The following is a 14,887-nucleotide window of genomic DNA, read 5'->3' as shown; positions in this document are numbered from 1 at the left end:
TCCTGGGGATAGTGCGTCTGAAAGCTAAAGAGGCGGGGGCAGGGTTGGGCAGGCTGAGCCACAGATCACAATTCAGGTCTGACAGTTAGTTCATCCTGTCCCATGAAGTGGCTACGCCCCGGTCCCCCCCCACACTTAGTCATTGCTAGGCCTTCCTATGAAGAACAGGCTGAGGCAGATCAGAAGGTGCTAAGAGCTGGGGGAGTCAGCCACCTGGACTTTTACAAATGATCAGCAAGTTCTTTTTGAAGGGAGATCTGAGCAGTGTACCACCCTTTGCCAATGGCAGAAGGGGTCAGGGCATTTGGGGGCTGTGACTTCCCTATTAGTGAGGATTACTAAATACTGGCACAAGTTCATTTGGAAGACAGGAAAATTCCTAATGGCTCCTTAAGGTTTATAATTTTTAAATTGAATCTGCTTTTGTCTCAGGTTCTCATAGGTGTGGTTGTTATATATACTGCAGAACAAATGTATCCTCAGTCTGAGGATGAAGGCTATCACTAGTTTTGGTTAATTCTTTGGTTGTGTAGAGTTGGAGAATGAAAATAAAGTCAAAGAAACAAATTTTTTTAACAGAATTACACTCCATCTGTCTAAACATCCCTCCATAATTAAGGAAGTTGTATTTGCCCATATACTTACTGGCGTGTGTGTGTGTGTGTGTGTGTGTGTGTGTGTGTGTGTGAAAAACACAGTATGACTTAAAGTTCTCGTTTTAAATAGTCAAAAAGAGAAAACATTACATCGTATTTCTTCTGTGCATGAATTTTAGCATCATAGAAGAAATTACTTTTCTTTAGCTAATCTGACTGAAAAAAATGCTTATCAAAAGCTAGTAATTCCTTCAAAGTGTTCTTAGAAACACATACATTTCTGAATCACATTTAAATAAAAGTCCCTTTCTCCCCTAATCAGTTTTATGTAGTTTCAGCCTATTTATTCCATTTCTTGTTAGTCCAAAAAATGTAATCCAGATGTTTCAACGGGTTGAGCTCCGGGAAAACCAATGTGAAAGAAATCTGGGCCAGTGAACAGAAACAGGGGACTATTGCAGTTAGAAAGGCATTGTAACTTGATATATTAAAGGGGTCTTTATTTCTATCCTTTGTTCAAATTTTTAAACTATTTTCTTTTGTAATTTCATCTGTTAGATTATTTTTTCTAGGAATATGCTTGGGGAAAGACCGTTAACAAAACTCCACTTTAGTTATCCTCAAACTGTGCCAAATGGGCGACACTAACACTAATGTGTCATTGTGAACATCCAGCCTGATTTTGTGCTTTCAAGGAACGCAGTGCTGAGGGAAAGTTGCTACTTTTAGTGACACAGGGGTCACAGCAGCGGAGCCCATTCCTATGTTTAAGGCCTCAGATCATTTGGAAGCAGTTTAATATTTTGTGTTTCCAGTAATTTTTTTCTTTCCAAAAAGGATAGAAATTTGAGCCAAACACTTGGAGATGTATTTTATGGAAGAAGGCAGACTGTTTGACATGTGAGGTTTTTTGTTTGTTTTTTTTTACTCATTTCAGTTATTCTGAGGCTGCTCTAAATGTTTTCTAATTATGTTACCTGGTCTGCTCATTTCCCTTCCTGAACTGCTTTTTGAAGCTGAAGGCAGGTCATTTGCTATAAAACTACCTCAGAAAAGGAAGCAGGCTATATGTTTGCTCAGAGGAGATTTAAGGTCATGTCTCTGACCCTTGCCTAGTGCTCTCATTATCATTGGACAGTAAACATGACTTCTTTAACCTTTAAATGCTCCCTGTCTTTGGCAAGGTAAAGTGAACACCTGATTTATATGGTTTTACAGTTAGAACCACAGAAATATCAGCTCCGCTTCTACCCTCCACAATCTGCTGTGCTGGAAACCAATAGAGGATATTCTTTCTCTCAGTTTTGTTTTATACTGGCCATCCAGACAAGATTATTGTCTACAATATCTACAATCACATATGCATGGGTTTCCCATGTTAATAACACTAAATTTCATAACAGACCAAGAAGACCGGGGACATAACGAGCAGCTGGCATTCACTGAGCGCTTACTGTGTGGCAGGCCCTGCCCCCTGAGCTTTACGTTATATCTTCTGAATTCATCTCCATGAGGTTGTTTTAATATCCCTATTACACAGTGAGAAACTTGAGGCACAGAACATACAAGCAGTCAGTTCTGGAATTGGCATAAAAACCTAGAGAATCTGGTAATAGAGCCTGCTCTTGACACTGGAGTCGTGCATGATGCCTTTTAGGTGACAGGGAACCACTGACAGGTTAGAATGATGGTCACAGTATTTCAGATAGCTTCTTGTGGCGGAGGTATATAGGATATGAATTTGAATTCTTCTTCCCTCACTGGTGCTTCCTGCCCACTTCAAACCCATTTCAACTTTGCTTTACAGCAGTGATACCAGGCAATGGATGAAAAACATGTGCTCTTCCTGTATTTCCTGTTAACAGCACCCCCACCTACCCGTCACTCATAGCAATCTGAGATGAGAATCATCTTGGACTGTTATTTCTCCCTCTGGGTCTCATATTCAGTTCATCACTGCTTCTTTGGTTTTGAAATTTTTAAGTTTACTTTTAGACCCTCTTCACCCATTTCTCCCAACCTGAAACCACCCATCTTTGTCAACCACCAATCTGTTCTCTGTCTCTATGAGCCTTTTTATTTTTTGATTCCACATAACAGTGAGGTCATACAGTAATTGACTTTCTCTGTCTAACTTATTTTACTCAGTGCCCTTGAGGTCCATCCACGTTGCCACAAATGGCAAGATTTCATTCCTTTTTATAGCTGAATAATATTCCATAATATATACACAGAGGGTGCCAAAAAAGGTCTACACATTTTAAGAAAGGAAAAGACTGTGTTAAAATTACACTGATAGTAACCACTTTGAACACTTGTTGTAATTGCAGAAGTCAAACATGACTTGTATTCATCTTTTGTGTTCAGTATATATTGAGTATTACAATATAATACAATTTTTCTTTCTTAAAATGTGTAGACTTTTTTTGACACTCTCTGTATATATATCATAAAGACAATATATAAAGAAGATAGAGATCAATGACACTAAGAGCTGTTTTTTTGTAAAGATAACAAAACTGACAAGCCTTTATCTGAACTCACCAAGAAAAAAGAGAGAGGAGGACTCAAATAAATAAAACATCAGAAATGAAAGAAGAGATATTGTAACTGATACCACTGAAAAACAAAGAATCATAAGAGACTACAATGAACAATTATATGCTAAAAGTTGTACAGCCTAGAGAAATATATCACTATTTCTTTATTCATCCATTGATGGACACTTAGATTGTTTCCATATCTCAGCTATTGTACATAATGCTGCTGTGAATATGGGGATACATATGGTTTTTTGAGTTAGTATTTTTGTTTTCTATAGACAAATACCCAGAAGTGGAATTGCTGGATCATATGATAAATTTATTTTTAAATTTTTTAATCACTTCCATACTGTTTTCCATAGTGGCTGCACCAATTTACATGCCCACCAACTGTGCACAAGCATTCCTTTTTCTCTACATCCTTGCCAACATTTGCTATTTTTTGTCTTTTTGATAATAGCCATTCTAACAGGTGTGAAGTGATATCTCATTGTGGTTTTGATTTGCATTTCCCTGATGATTAATGATGCTCAGCATCTTTTCATCTGTTAGCCATCTGTATGTCTTCTTTGGAAAAATGTCTGTTCAGATCTTCTGCCCATTATTTAATTGGATTGATTATTTTTTTGCTACTAATGTATTTTAGATATTAGCTCTTTATCAGATATATGATTTGCAAATAGTTTCTCACATGTAGGGGGTTGTCTTTTCTTTTTTTTTTTTGATGGTTTCCTTTGCTGTGCATAAGCTTTTTAATCTGATGTGGTCCCACTTATTTATTATTACTTTTGTTGCTTTTGGTGTCAGATCCAAAAGATCATTGCCAAGATCTATGTCAAGAAGCTTACTACCTATGGTTTCTTCTAGGAGTCTTATGGCTTTAGGTCTTCGACTCAAATGTTTAATACATTTTTCAGTTAATTTTTGTGTATGATATAAGATAGTGGTCGAGTTTAATTCTTTTGCATGTGGCTGTCCAGTGTTCCCAACACCATTTATTAAAGAGACTGTCTTTTTTCATTGTATATTATTGGTTCCTTTGTTGCATATTAATTGACCATATATGTGTGCGTTTATTTCTGGGCTTTCCATTCTGTTTCAACAATCTATGTGTCTGTTTTAAAGCCAATGCCATACTATTTTAACTACTATAGCTTTGTAATATAGTTTTAAATCAGGGAGCATGATGCCTCCAGTTTTGTTCTTCTTTCTCAAGAACGTATTGCCCCTTGGTGTTATTTGTGGTTACATAAAAAAAAGTTTAGAATATTTGTTTTATTTCTTTGAAAAAATGTCATTGAAATTTTTATAGGGATTACACTGACTCTATGGACATGTTAATCACTTACTATTGTAATTGTTGTCTATTTCTTACTTTAGGGGTGTTAATAGTTGCTTTATGTATTTAGGTGCTTCTATTTTGAGTGCATATTTACAAATGTTATATCCTATTGTTGGATGGTCCCCTTTATCATTATGCAATGCCCATCATTGTCTCTTACTACAGTCTTTGTTTTAAAGTCTGTTTTGTCTGATATCAGTATAGTTACTCCAGAATTCTTTTGGTTTCTATTTGCATGGAATATCTTTTTCCACATCTTCACTTTCAGTTTCTGTGTGTTCTTACACCTAAAGTGAGTCTCTCTTAGACAACATATAGATAAATCTTGTTTTTTTATCCATTCAAACTCTCTGTGTATTTTTATTGGAGAATTTTGTCCATTTATATTTAAAGTAATTGTTGATAGGTATGTACTTATTGCCATTTTGTTATTTATGGGGCATTTTGTAGTTCTTCTCTATTCCTTTCTTCTCTTGTTTTCTTCTTTTCTGGTTTGATTACTTTCGTTAGTGGTATATTTATGTTCCTTTATTTTTGTGTATTTACAACTAGGTTTTTGCTTTGTGGTTACCATGAAGCTTAGATGTTAACAACTTATATCTATAAATGTCTATTTTAATTTGACAACTTAAGTTTGATTTCATTCTAAAGCTCAATATTTTTACTCTCCCCTACTACATGTTTTATGTTTTTGATGTCACATTTTACATCTTTTTATCCTGTGTATCTCTAAACTAATTGTTTCAATCATAGTTATTTTTACTACCTTTGTCTTTTAACCTTCACACTAGCTTTATAAGTGATTAGTCTGTTATTTTTGCTATATATTTACCTTTTCAGAGAGACTTATTCTTTAACAGGTTTTATTGTTACTAATTATTACCCTTTCTTTTCAGCTTAAAGAAGTCCCTTTAATATTTATGATAAAGCCCATTTAATGGTGATGAGTTCCTTTAGCTTTTGCTTGCCTGGAAAACTCTCTTTCAATTCTGAATGATAACTTTGTTGGGTAGAGCATTCTTGATAGGAAGATTTTTTTTTCTCAGCACTTTGAATATATCATGCCACTCCCTTCTGATCTGTAAAGCTCCTGCTGAAAAATCTGTTGATGGGTTTTTTGGGTATCCCTTGTATGTAACAGGTTGTTTTTCTCTCGTTGTTTTTAATATTCTGTCCTTGTCTTTAAATTTTGACGTTTTAATTGTAATATTTCTTAGTATGGGTCTCTGGGTTTATCCTTATTGGAACTCTCTGGGCTTCCTTGATCTGGATATCTGTTTCCTTCACCATGTTAGAGAAATTTTAAGCCACTATATCTTCAAACAAGACTTTTGCCCCTTTCTCTCTCTTCTCCTGGGACTCCTGTTATGCAAATGTTAGTCTGTTTCATGTTGTCACAAATGCTCTCTAAACTATAATCACTTTTTTCTACTCTTTTCTTTTTGATACTCTGATTAGGTGAATTACACTGCCATATCTTCCAGTTGACTGAACATTTCTTCTGCTTCAGCTAATCTGCTATTGAACCCCCTCTAGTGTATTTTTCAGTTCAGTTACTATATTCTTCAGCTCTGTGACTTCTATTTGGTACTTTATTGTATTTTCCATCTCTTTGTTGAAGTTCTTACTGTGTCCATCCATTCTTCTGCCCAGTTTGGTCAGCATGTTTATGACCATTACTTTGAATTCTTTGTCCGCTATATTGCTTATCTCTGTTTTGTTAAGGTTTATTTCTGAAGTTTTATCTTATTCTTTCATTTGGAACATGTTCCTTTGTTTCTTAATTTTTCTGGTCTCTCTGTTCTGTTTCTATACAGTAGATGAAACAACTCTCCCAGTCTTTAAGGAGCGGCCTTGTGTAGGAGATGAACCATGTTGTTAAACCTTGCCCCAACTCTTTGTCATCTCTCTAACCTTTGTGCTTGTCCAAGTACTCAGGGAAGAGCTTTTAAAAGTATGCAAATATATACTGTGGGACTGCAAGCTTAAATCCTCCTGGCCAGGTGACCTGGCGATATCCCCTTGCCATCAGTTGGAATAATTGGAGCTCTAGACAAGTGTATAAGCTCTTTTCTGGGAGATACTGACAAACTGGAGCAATGCAAAGGGAAAGCATCAAGATGGCATCCGCAGCCTACCTTTCTAGAGAGCAGCTCTAAAGTCATCACTGATTCTTGAGAATTTTCCCTCAATGGTATTTCTTAAATGACCCTTTCTTTCTGTCTTACAACTGCTTTTCCAGGTTAGTCCTTGATTATCTGTCACCAGAAATGGTGCCATTGCCCAATAACTGCTTTCCTTGCTACTGGCCTGCTCTTTAACCAGTGCCAAGCACCACGCTCTTCCAAATCACTTTTGCATCTGGCTGTCAGAAAAGGTAAATGCCACCTCGTCATTCTCTTGCTTGGAAATGTCCCGTGTTGCCTCCTTGCCTACAGAATGAAGTGCAGTCACCTTAGGATTGACACTGGTCTGCTCCTCAGTCTCATCTCTCTCTTTACTCTCCTCCTTACCCATGATGCTCCAGCCACACTGAACTAATTGGTGTTTCCCAGACCCACTGAGTCTCCTTGCACTTATATCACTGCTTGAGCAGTTTCTTCTATCCAGGACACCTTTCTATTTCCTCTTCCCCTGGCAAGTTCCTCAGTAGTCCTCAAGACTTTGCCATAGCAGAGTTTGATTCTTTTTCATGACTGCTTGGCATCCAATGTGTGATTTTTCTTATAGTATTTAATATCCTAACTTAGCATTAGGAGCTCATGAAATAGTTCTGTCCACTGGATTACAACACATCTAAAGGCGAAGAGTGGATCTCATGTATTCTCTTCTTCCTAGAGCCTGCTCTCTTTTATTTCAAGAAGGTTTTATATATATATATATATATGCTTCAGTTCTTTACGAAGTGTATTTATCACCATAGGGTTGATTGATTAGCTGTATTATTCCTATCGTATTGAGAACTTCTCAAGGACAGGAAGTCCTTCTTTTGATGTCATCAGAGGGTGGCTCGAAATCATGCCTGTCTCTCTGTAAAAGACATGTCCTGCCAAGGTACTCCCATTTTGCAGGCTCTGAGAGCCATCAGCATGTTTATTTCTTGTTTGGAAATTGACTCTGGCTATGCATGTTTAAGGCTAGAAGAATTAGGCTTCTCATGAGAATAAAGCAGAGGTCTTAAAGAAACTGAGAGTTTTCAGTGTTACCTTTCTAAGTATTTTTTTTTTTTTTTGAGAAGTTAGTATCAGTTGGGGAACTGCCAATAACTGCCTGATATTAATAGGCAAACTCTGTAGTTCCAAAGAGCAGTAGGAAATGAGTTTGACTTTGAAAAAGAAACATAGAGAAAGGGTGGCACTAATAATCAAATGAATTGATAATGTAAAATGTATTACCAAGTAGAACTAAATGGAGGCTTAGTGATTTTTTAAAAAGTATTACACAGTGTTTTAAGCCTTATGAAGGATTGGACAAGCATGCAAACATGTGCAAGACATATGTATGTCTTGGAATAAAACTTTGCTGTAACTACTCCAGGAAGATGTCAGTTGGTCTGCATGTTGCAGTGAGGTTAGAGTTCCTTTATTTGGATATTTCTCATTCTGGATATGAACTAGCTGAGAAGTATACATTCATGATCTAATTTAGAAATAGATGGCGAAAGGAAAAAGGGAAATGGAGGTTTTGTGAAAATCTAACAGTGCATTATCATGTGGGGATAGGTGGTATTCTGCCAAAACCACATAAATGAGACTGTGATCTGAGTAAAGCACTTTTATGTTTGTGTAGAATTAGCAAATGATTTCAAGATTAACAGTATTCTAAAAAGATTTTAGAAAAAATTTTTAAACATTCATTTAGAAATAACTATTTCAATAATTTAATCATGTTGAAAAAAGTTAGGCTTAGTAGATATCAGCTTTTTAATCTGTTTACAAAAATAGTTTGTGTAATGACAGTTTTCAAAGTGGGTCAGGTGGTAAAAGCTCATTAAATATTGACTGTTTTCCTTAATTTGCAGCAATACCGTGAAGAACTGGATGCCAAATTTAATGCTGATAAATTTAAATGGGACAAAATGTGCCATAGAGAAGCTGCAGTGATGTTGAAAGCATTTTTCAGAGAACTACCCACTTCTCTCTTCCCTGTGGAATATATACCTGCCTTCATCACTCTAATGGAAAGTAGGTAGAAGATGTTAAGTGTGAACGGACTAAGTTATAAGCTCAATAAAGTGACATACAGTAGAAGAAAGATTGCATAATCATATGTGATCAGAAATGTATGTATTTGCTCTTTCCTGACAATGCTTGGTGAAATATTGCATGTGGTAGTAAATAGTCATCTCTTTACATATTTATATATCGAAGTCTGATAGATATGATTTAGAGGGTTTTATAATCGTTAAAAGGCAGAGGGGTTTGCAGAGAGAATAGGCCCTTGAGATTTGAATTCCTGTTCAGCCATCTGTTAGTCACGCAGTCAGCCATTCTGAGCTTCATTACTATGCCTATAAATTACAGATAATATTTATGTGTCAGGGTTGTTGTGGGCACTGAATGAAGACATCTAGAATAGTGCCTGGTGCATAATAAATAGTCCTTCAAGAAATACAAGCCTTCTCTCTTCTTTAAAACTGAGGTCCTGGGCTGATGATGTAGCACATAATAAATGTTACACAAAGGTTGTTTTGTGTCTGAAAATTATAATATCACATAGTATTTCTGAAAATTACAAAGTGACATAGATTAGGCCTTAAATGACATACTTTCATAAAAATATAGTAACTGGAAAATGTGTGTTGTATTTGGCAGTGAGGGAATAAGTTGGCATGGTTTCAGCTTTAGGATTGAATACTTTGGAGAGTGTGACAAGAGAGAAATTTAGAAAAATAGAATGGGGCTAGATAGTGGGGACTTTGACTACTAACCTAAGGAATTCAGGGGTCACAGACCTAGATATATACAATATGTCCTCCCTTACCATCACTGATAGGTTCTGCAACTTTAAGCAAAATGATGTATAAGGAAACCAATTTCATCACAGGCTAAGTGATATAAACAAGAGTTAAGCTCCTATGGCATCTCATCAACATTATAAGTTGAATAACACAACGTTGAATGAGAAAATATTATTTGAGGACCTGCTGTACAAGCATGTTAAGTAAATGGTGATTCTACATGGACAGAAAATGGCTGTAGGCAGATTGAGAGGACACACCCTATATAAAATGGTTGGCCACTGTATAGCTCCATTGTTCCCTATCTGATTACAGCCAGTATGCTTCACTGAAGGGAGAGAGTCTGGAAAATATCGTAAAAAGGTTCACAGAGGAGTCCTCCTGTCTTTGTGTGAATTTGAAAGGGAAAAATACTATATTGCAGTGAATTAAAACCAGCCAACCCTGCAGGAAGCCCAAAGTTCTGGGCTGCTACCAGCAGGGAAAATAGCCTTTTTGCCACCTAGAGTAAGCTCTAGTTGTAGTGAGATTTTCTGAAGGGAAGATTATAGACGTGCATCTGTGTGTTTAAGTTGCCCTTCCGTATACTCTGAAATCGAGTTTGGAGAATGCTCATTAACCACAAAATGGTGTAGGGCCAGGTTTCCCAAATAAAATAAAAATGGATTATTTGCCAGTTTAGGTTTTTAATCTTTTTTTTAAAATTTGTATTATAGATTTTTTTTAAAAAAGATTTTATTGGGGAAGGGGAACAGGACTTTACTGGGGAACAGTGTGTACTTCCAGGCCTTTTTTCCAAGTCAATTTGTTGTCCCTTCAATCTTAGTTGTGGAGGGTGCCGTTCAGCTTCAAGTTGTTGTCCTTTCAGTCTTAGTTGTGGAGGGCGTAGCTCAGCTCCAGGTCCAGTTGCTGTTTCTAGTTGCAGGGGGTGCAGCCCACCATCCCATGCGGGAGTTGAAACGGCAACCTTGTGGTTGAGAGGACGCACTCCAACCCACTGAGCCATAGGGGAGCTCAGCGGCAGCTCAGCTCAAGGTGCCTTGTTCAGTTTTAGTTGCAGGGGGCGGAGCCCACCATCCCCTGCGGGACTCGAGGAATTGAATTGGAAACCTTGTGGTTGAGAGCCCACTGGCCCGTGTGGGAATCGAACCGGCAGCCTTCAGAGTTAGGAGCATGGAGCTCTAACCACCTGAGCCACCGGGCCGGCCCCTAGATTTTTTTATATTAAAGGGAACTTCATAATTTCTCTGAAATTGGTAGAACTATAGAATCCATATCAGTATCTATTGTCTCCCCCCACCAGAGGGTTTCTTTGGTTGCTTTCAAAGATTATAGATAGCCCTTAGCCTGCAGTTTACTCATTAAAATAATGCTATCTCTGTCCCTAAATGCTTTGTACTGAGATGTGCTATAATAATAGTTCCTGTTATTCAGGCAAACTCATGTCAGCATGCATTAGCTGTTTTCAAAAATATCCTGACCTGTGTCATTGTTGTTTATAAATTTGACATTAATTTCTAGAAAGCCACTTGGGGATTGTGCTGAGACGATATGATATGCTCCTATAAATAGTCCTCCCAACTGTCCCTTCATTACATGCTTATTTACATTAGTCATTACTCCTAACCCAGGTGCACACAACCTCCTGTAACAAGTAGCTTGTCACAGGACAAGCTCGTCCACTACTGTAAAGCTAAGTAACATTACAGGCAGCTGACTGGCTTTCATCCATTGCGTGTAAATAGATTTTTCTTCAACTTGAGAACTCCCCAGGGATTCTAGAATGTGATGCTTCCTGCCAGAATCTCCCCTCTAAGATTCCATTTTGAGGGGAACACAGAGAGACAAAGCAAAGCCTGGATGCTGTGGTAAACTACATTTTCAGCACAGTTGGTTGTGGATTATCCAGTTGGGGATGGAATGGCTAAAACCCCTTCCCTAAAATGGCCAACCCTCTGGCGCCATCTTCTGTCATTGTTAAGGAATAAAATATCAACAATCTCCAAAGATCTAACTACAATCACCTTCCCTAAATGTCCATTTAAGAACTAGAATATGTGTCATTAATCATAACAAAAGCAAACACATATAGAGGTAACTATTTACAGGCACTAATGTAAACACTCTACACATATTAACTCATTTAATCTTTTTTTTTTTTTTCCAATGCTGGGCACTGTTTACAGAAGCTACCTTATTTAAAGCTTTAAGTTAACATCTTTGCTAATAATAGCTATGCCTTAGAGGTTGCTCATGATTGAAGCTTTTTTGGGTTCCCCAGAAACAGCACCTAAGACTGAGATTAGTTTGTGTAGAATATTTACTAGGGTGTATACTTGGGTTCCATACTCCTGAAAGGGAAGGAAAAGGACGCCAACTTGTGCAGAGGATAAGGCTGGGCAGTGATGTGGTCTCAGCCAAGACCTCATGTGACCCTTTGGAGAGCTCTGAAGCTGGGGTGGCCTTTCAGATTTCTTTCCCATTGCAGTGAGAAAGTTGAGCATTTTGACTCCGAATCAGTCAGTCACTGGAATGTAGACTGCACCTGACAAGCATGACCTTAAGAAAAAACAACTAGAGGAGCAATTTCTAGGAGGAGCTGACAGCTGAGGGACTAGGTCCTTCATTCCTGAAGGGGGCGATGCAGGCATCATGTCACAGTTTCCGCTACAGAAGGCGTGGTATGAAAACAAAAGGTTTTCTGATTTTCTGAGACACTCCAATATGAAGAAAGAAATGAGTTTTTAGAGGCAGTCAACATAAAAAAGGAAATCTTAGTTATGAAACAAAGCCCACATTTCTGAAGCTATAGGGATTACTCCATCTAAACCATTCTGCACAAAAGCAGCACCCTTTATGGATTTTGTTACTCTTGGTATTAAAAGAAGGTTTACACTCTGATTTTCTGAATCCATATTTGAATAAGAAGTACTAATTCAAGTATAACAATCTGTCCTTATGTGGAAAAAAGGATATCTCAGCTCTGTCTCATACAGAGCAGTGGATTTGCACATTCTCAAGACGTTTACTTAATGGCGCCCAAGTGAAAGTCTAGCACTTTAGTGCACTTGCTACATAATGCACCCACAAGGGCAAAGGCAAACTGGTCCAGACTTTTCAAAATATTGCTGAGAAAATTTTTCCTGAGAGACTTGACAGGTGACCACACCTTGCCATTTCTGTAACTGTCACAACCCAGGAAAAACTATAAAGTTGGGACATGAGTCACAACCCCACAAAAGGATAATTTAACCATTTACAAATGGATTTTATTTAGTTACCCAAATCACAAAGCCTTAAGTAAGTTTTAGTAATTTTTTTTTTCGAATTTGTTCTCTATCTATGAGCTTAGTTTTGGGGGGAGGGTTGGGGTTTTCTCTGGGAGGTGAGTAATTTTCAGGTTTAGATTTCACATAGAGACCATACAGTATTTGTCTTTCTCTGACTTATTTTACTTAGTATAACACCCTCAAAGTCCATCCACGTTATTACAAATGGCAAGATTTCATTTTTTATGGCTAATAACATTCCATTGTTTTATATCTATCTATCTGTCTATCTCTATATAACTATATAGTTATATATATATAGGTAGCTATATATAGGTGTATATATATATATATATATATATATAACTATATATAAAAAAACTATATATAACTATATATGTGTATATATCACACAATTTCTTTATCCATTCATCCGTTGATGGACACTTAGACTGTTTCCGTATCTTAACTACTGTAAATAATGCTGCAGTGAAAATGGAAGTGCATATGTCTTTTTGAGTTAGTGTTTTTGTTTTCTTCAGATAAATATCCAGAAGTAGAATTGCTGAATCATATGATAAATTTGCTTTTAATTTTTTGACACAGCTCCATACTGTTTACCATAGTGGCTGCACCAATTTACATTTCTACTAACAGTGCACAAGGGTTTCCTTTTCTCCATGTCCTTGCCGACACTTGCTATTTCTTGTCTTTTTTATAATAGTCATTCTAACAGGTATGAAGTGATGTCTCACTGTGGTTTTGATTTGCATTTCCTTGATGATTAGTGATGTTGAACATCTTTTCATATGTCTATTGGCCATTTGTATATCTTCTTTGGAGAAATGTCTGCTCAGATCTTCTGCCCATTTTTTAACTGGATTGTTTGGGGGTTTTTGCTATTGTGTTGTATGAGTTCTTTATATGTGTTGCCCATTAGCCCCTTATCAGATATGTGATTTGCAAGTATATCTTGCATTCAGTAGGTTACCTTTTCATTTCGTTGATGGTTTCCTTTCCTGTGCAGATGCTTTGCAGTTTGATATAGTCTTACTTGTTTATGTTTCCTTTTGTTGCTTTGCTTATGGTACCAGATTCAAAAATTCATCACCAAGACTTATGTCAAGGAGCTTACCGCCTAAGTTTTCTTCTAGGAGTTTTATGGTTTCAGGTCTTATGTACAAGTCTTTAATCCATTTTGAGTTTTAATTCACTTCATATTTGGAACAGCCCAGTGAAGTAGGTGTGATGGCTACTGCATTTTATGGATGATAAAATAGAAGTGATGCGGGATTAAATGGCCTGACCAAGATCAGTCAGTGGCTAAGTAGTAGATGCAGGATTTTAATCTGGTTCTACGATCTATGCTCCCAGTAATTATACTTTGCTCCTTCTTTATATGGAAGCAAGATTTATTTTCTCTTGAATTGAGCTTTAAGCGTTCTGTTTGTAACATAAAAGTAAAGCAAGATCTGTGAAAGTATTTTGAAAAGGGAAAAGTTATACAAATCCAGAATTATTTTGAGGATCTTGTTGGTCACCTGCCTTGACAATAGCATCATGTGATGTGAAAGAGGAGTTGATAAACTGAGACGTTTGTCCAAGCAAACCAATTTACATTGTTGGGCACAAAAATTGATTCCTTACCATCCAGACCTGTCAGAATCTTTTCTGTGCCACCCGATGTTAGCAAGAAATGCTGTCAGAATACATCCGTGGTGTTCCAAATGTGTGGTTCTTTCTGTTTTTTTTTATTAGGAGGGCCTCACATCAAAGTACAATTTCAAGCCTTACACCTCATGGTCATGGCACTGCCTGATGCCAACAGGGACACAGCCCAGGTATGTTATATGGACCTTATGGTCTGTCATTGGCTTAGCTGGAGAAATGAAAATTGAGATGACATCTTACTAAGCCAGCTGAGCGTGCTGCAAACTACTGCCTTTCCATATTACCCCTGCTGTTCTCCTGAGGAAAAGTAAATCCTGCAATCTTATTTGAGCATTTAAATTTCATTCACTTAATCTGTTAAGAGCTATTAAGTGTCTACCACACACCAGGCACTGAGCTAGGGTTAGGAGTAGGAAAATCAAAGATAAAAGACCTAAATGGAATAATGTCAGAAGTAAATGAGACCATTGTATAAGTTATAAGATATAAAATTCTGTAATTGTGGG

The 14,887-nt window shown here is 37.1% G+C and overlaps 1 protein-coding gene across 13 annotated transcripts in view; it reads left to right on the top strand.

The window, feature by feature from the left end:
- Positions 1–14,887, top strand: part of ARHGAP28 (Rho GTPase activating protein 28) — a 178,347-nt gene that overhangs the window by 142,512 nt on the left and 20,948 nt on the right. For all 13 annotated transcript variants that reach the window (XM_088797906.1, XM_088797908.1, XM_019755792.3 and 10 more), the window contains 2 exons: positions 8,503–8,665; positions 14,469–14,551. In XM_088797906.1, coding sequence (XP_088654032.1) covers positions 8,503–8,665; positions 14,469–14,551 — 246 coding nt within the window. The remainder of the gene's footprint in view (positions 1–8,502; positions 8,666–14,468; positions 14,552–14,887) is intronic.

Source organism: Rhinolophus sinicus, chromosome 4, assembly GCF_057876585.1.
Source record: "Rhinolophus sinicus isolate RSI-liver-muscle chromosome 4, RSI-T2T, whole genome shotgun sequence".
In the NCBI taxonomy this organism is placed as follows: domain Eukaryota; kingdom Metazoa; phylum Chordata; class Mammalia; order Chiroptera; family Rhinolophidae; genus Rhinolophus; species Rhinolophus sinicus.
This window is presented reverse-complemented; position numbering and strand designations above follow the sequence as displayed.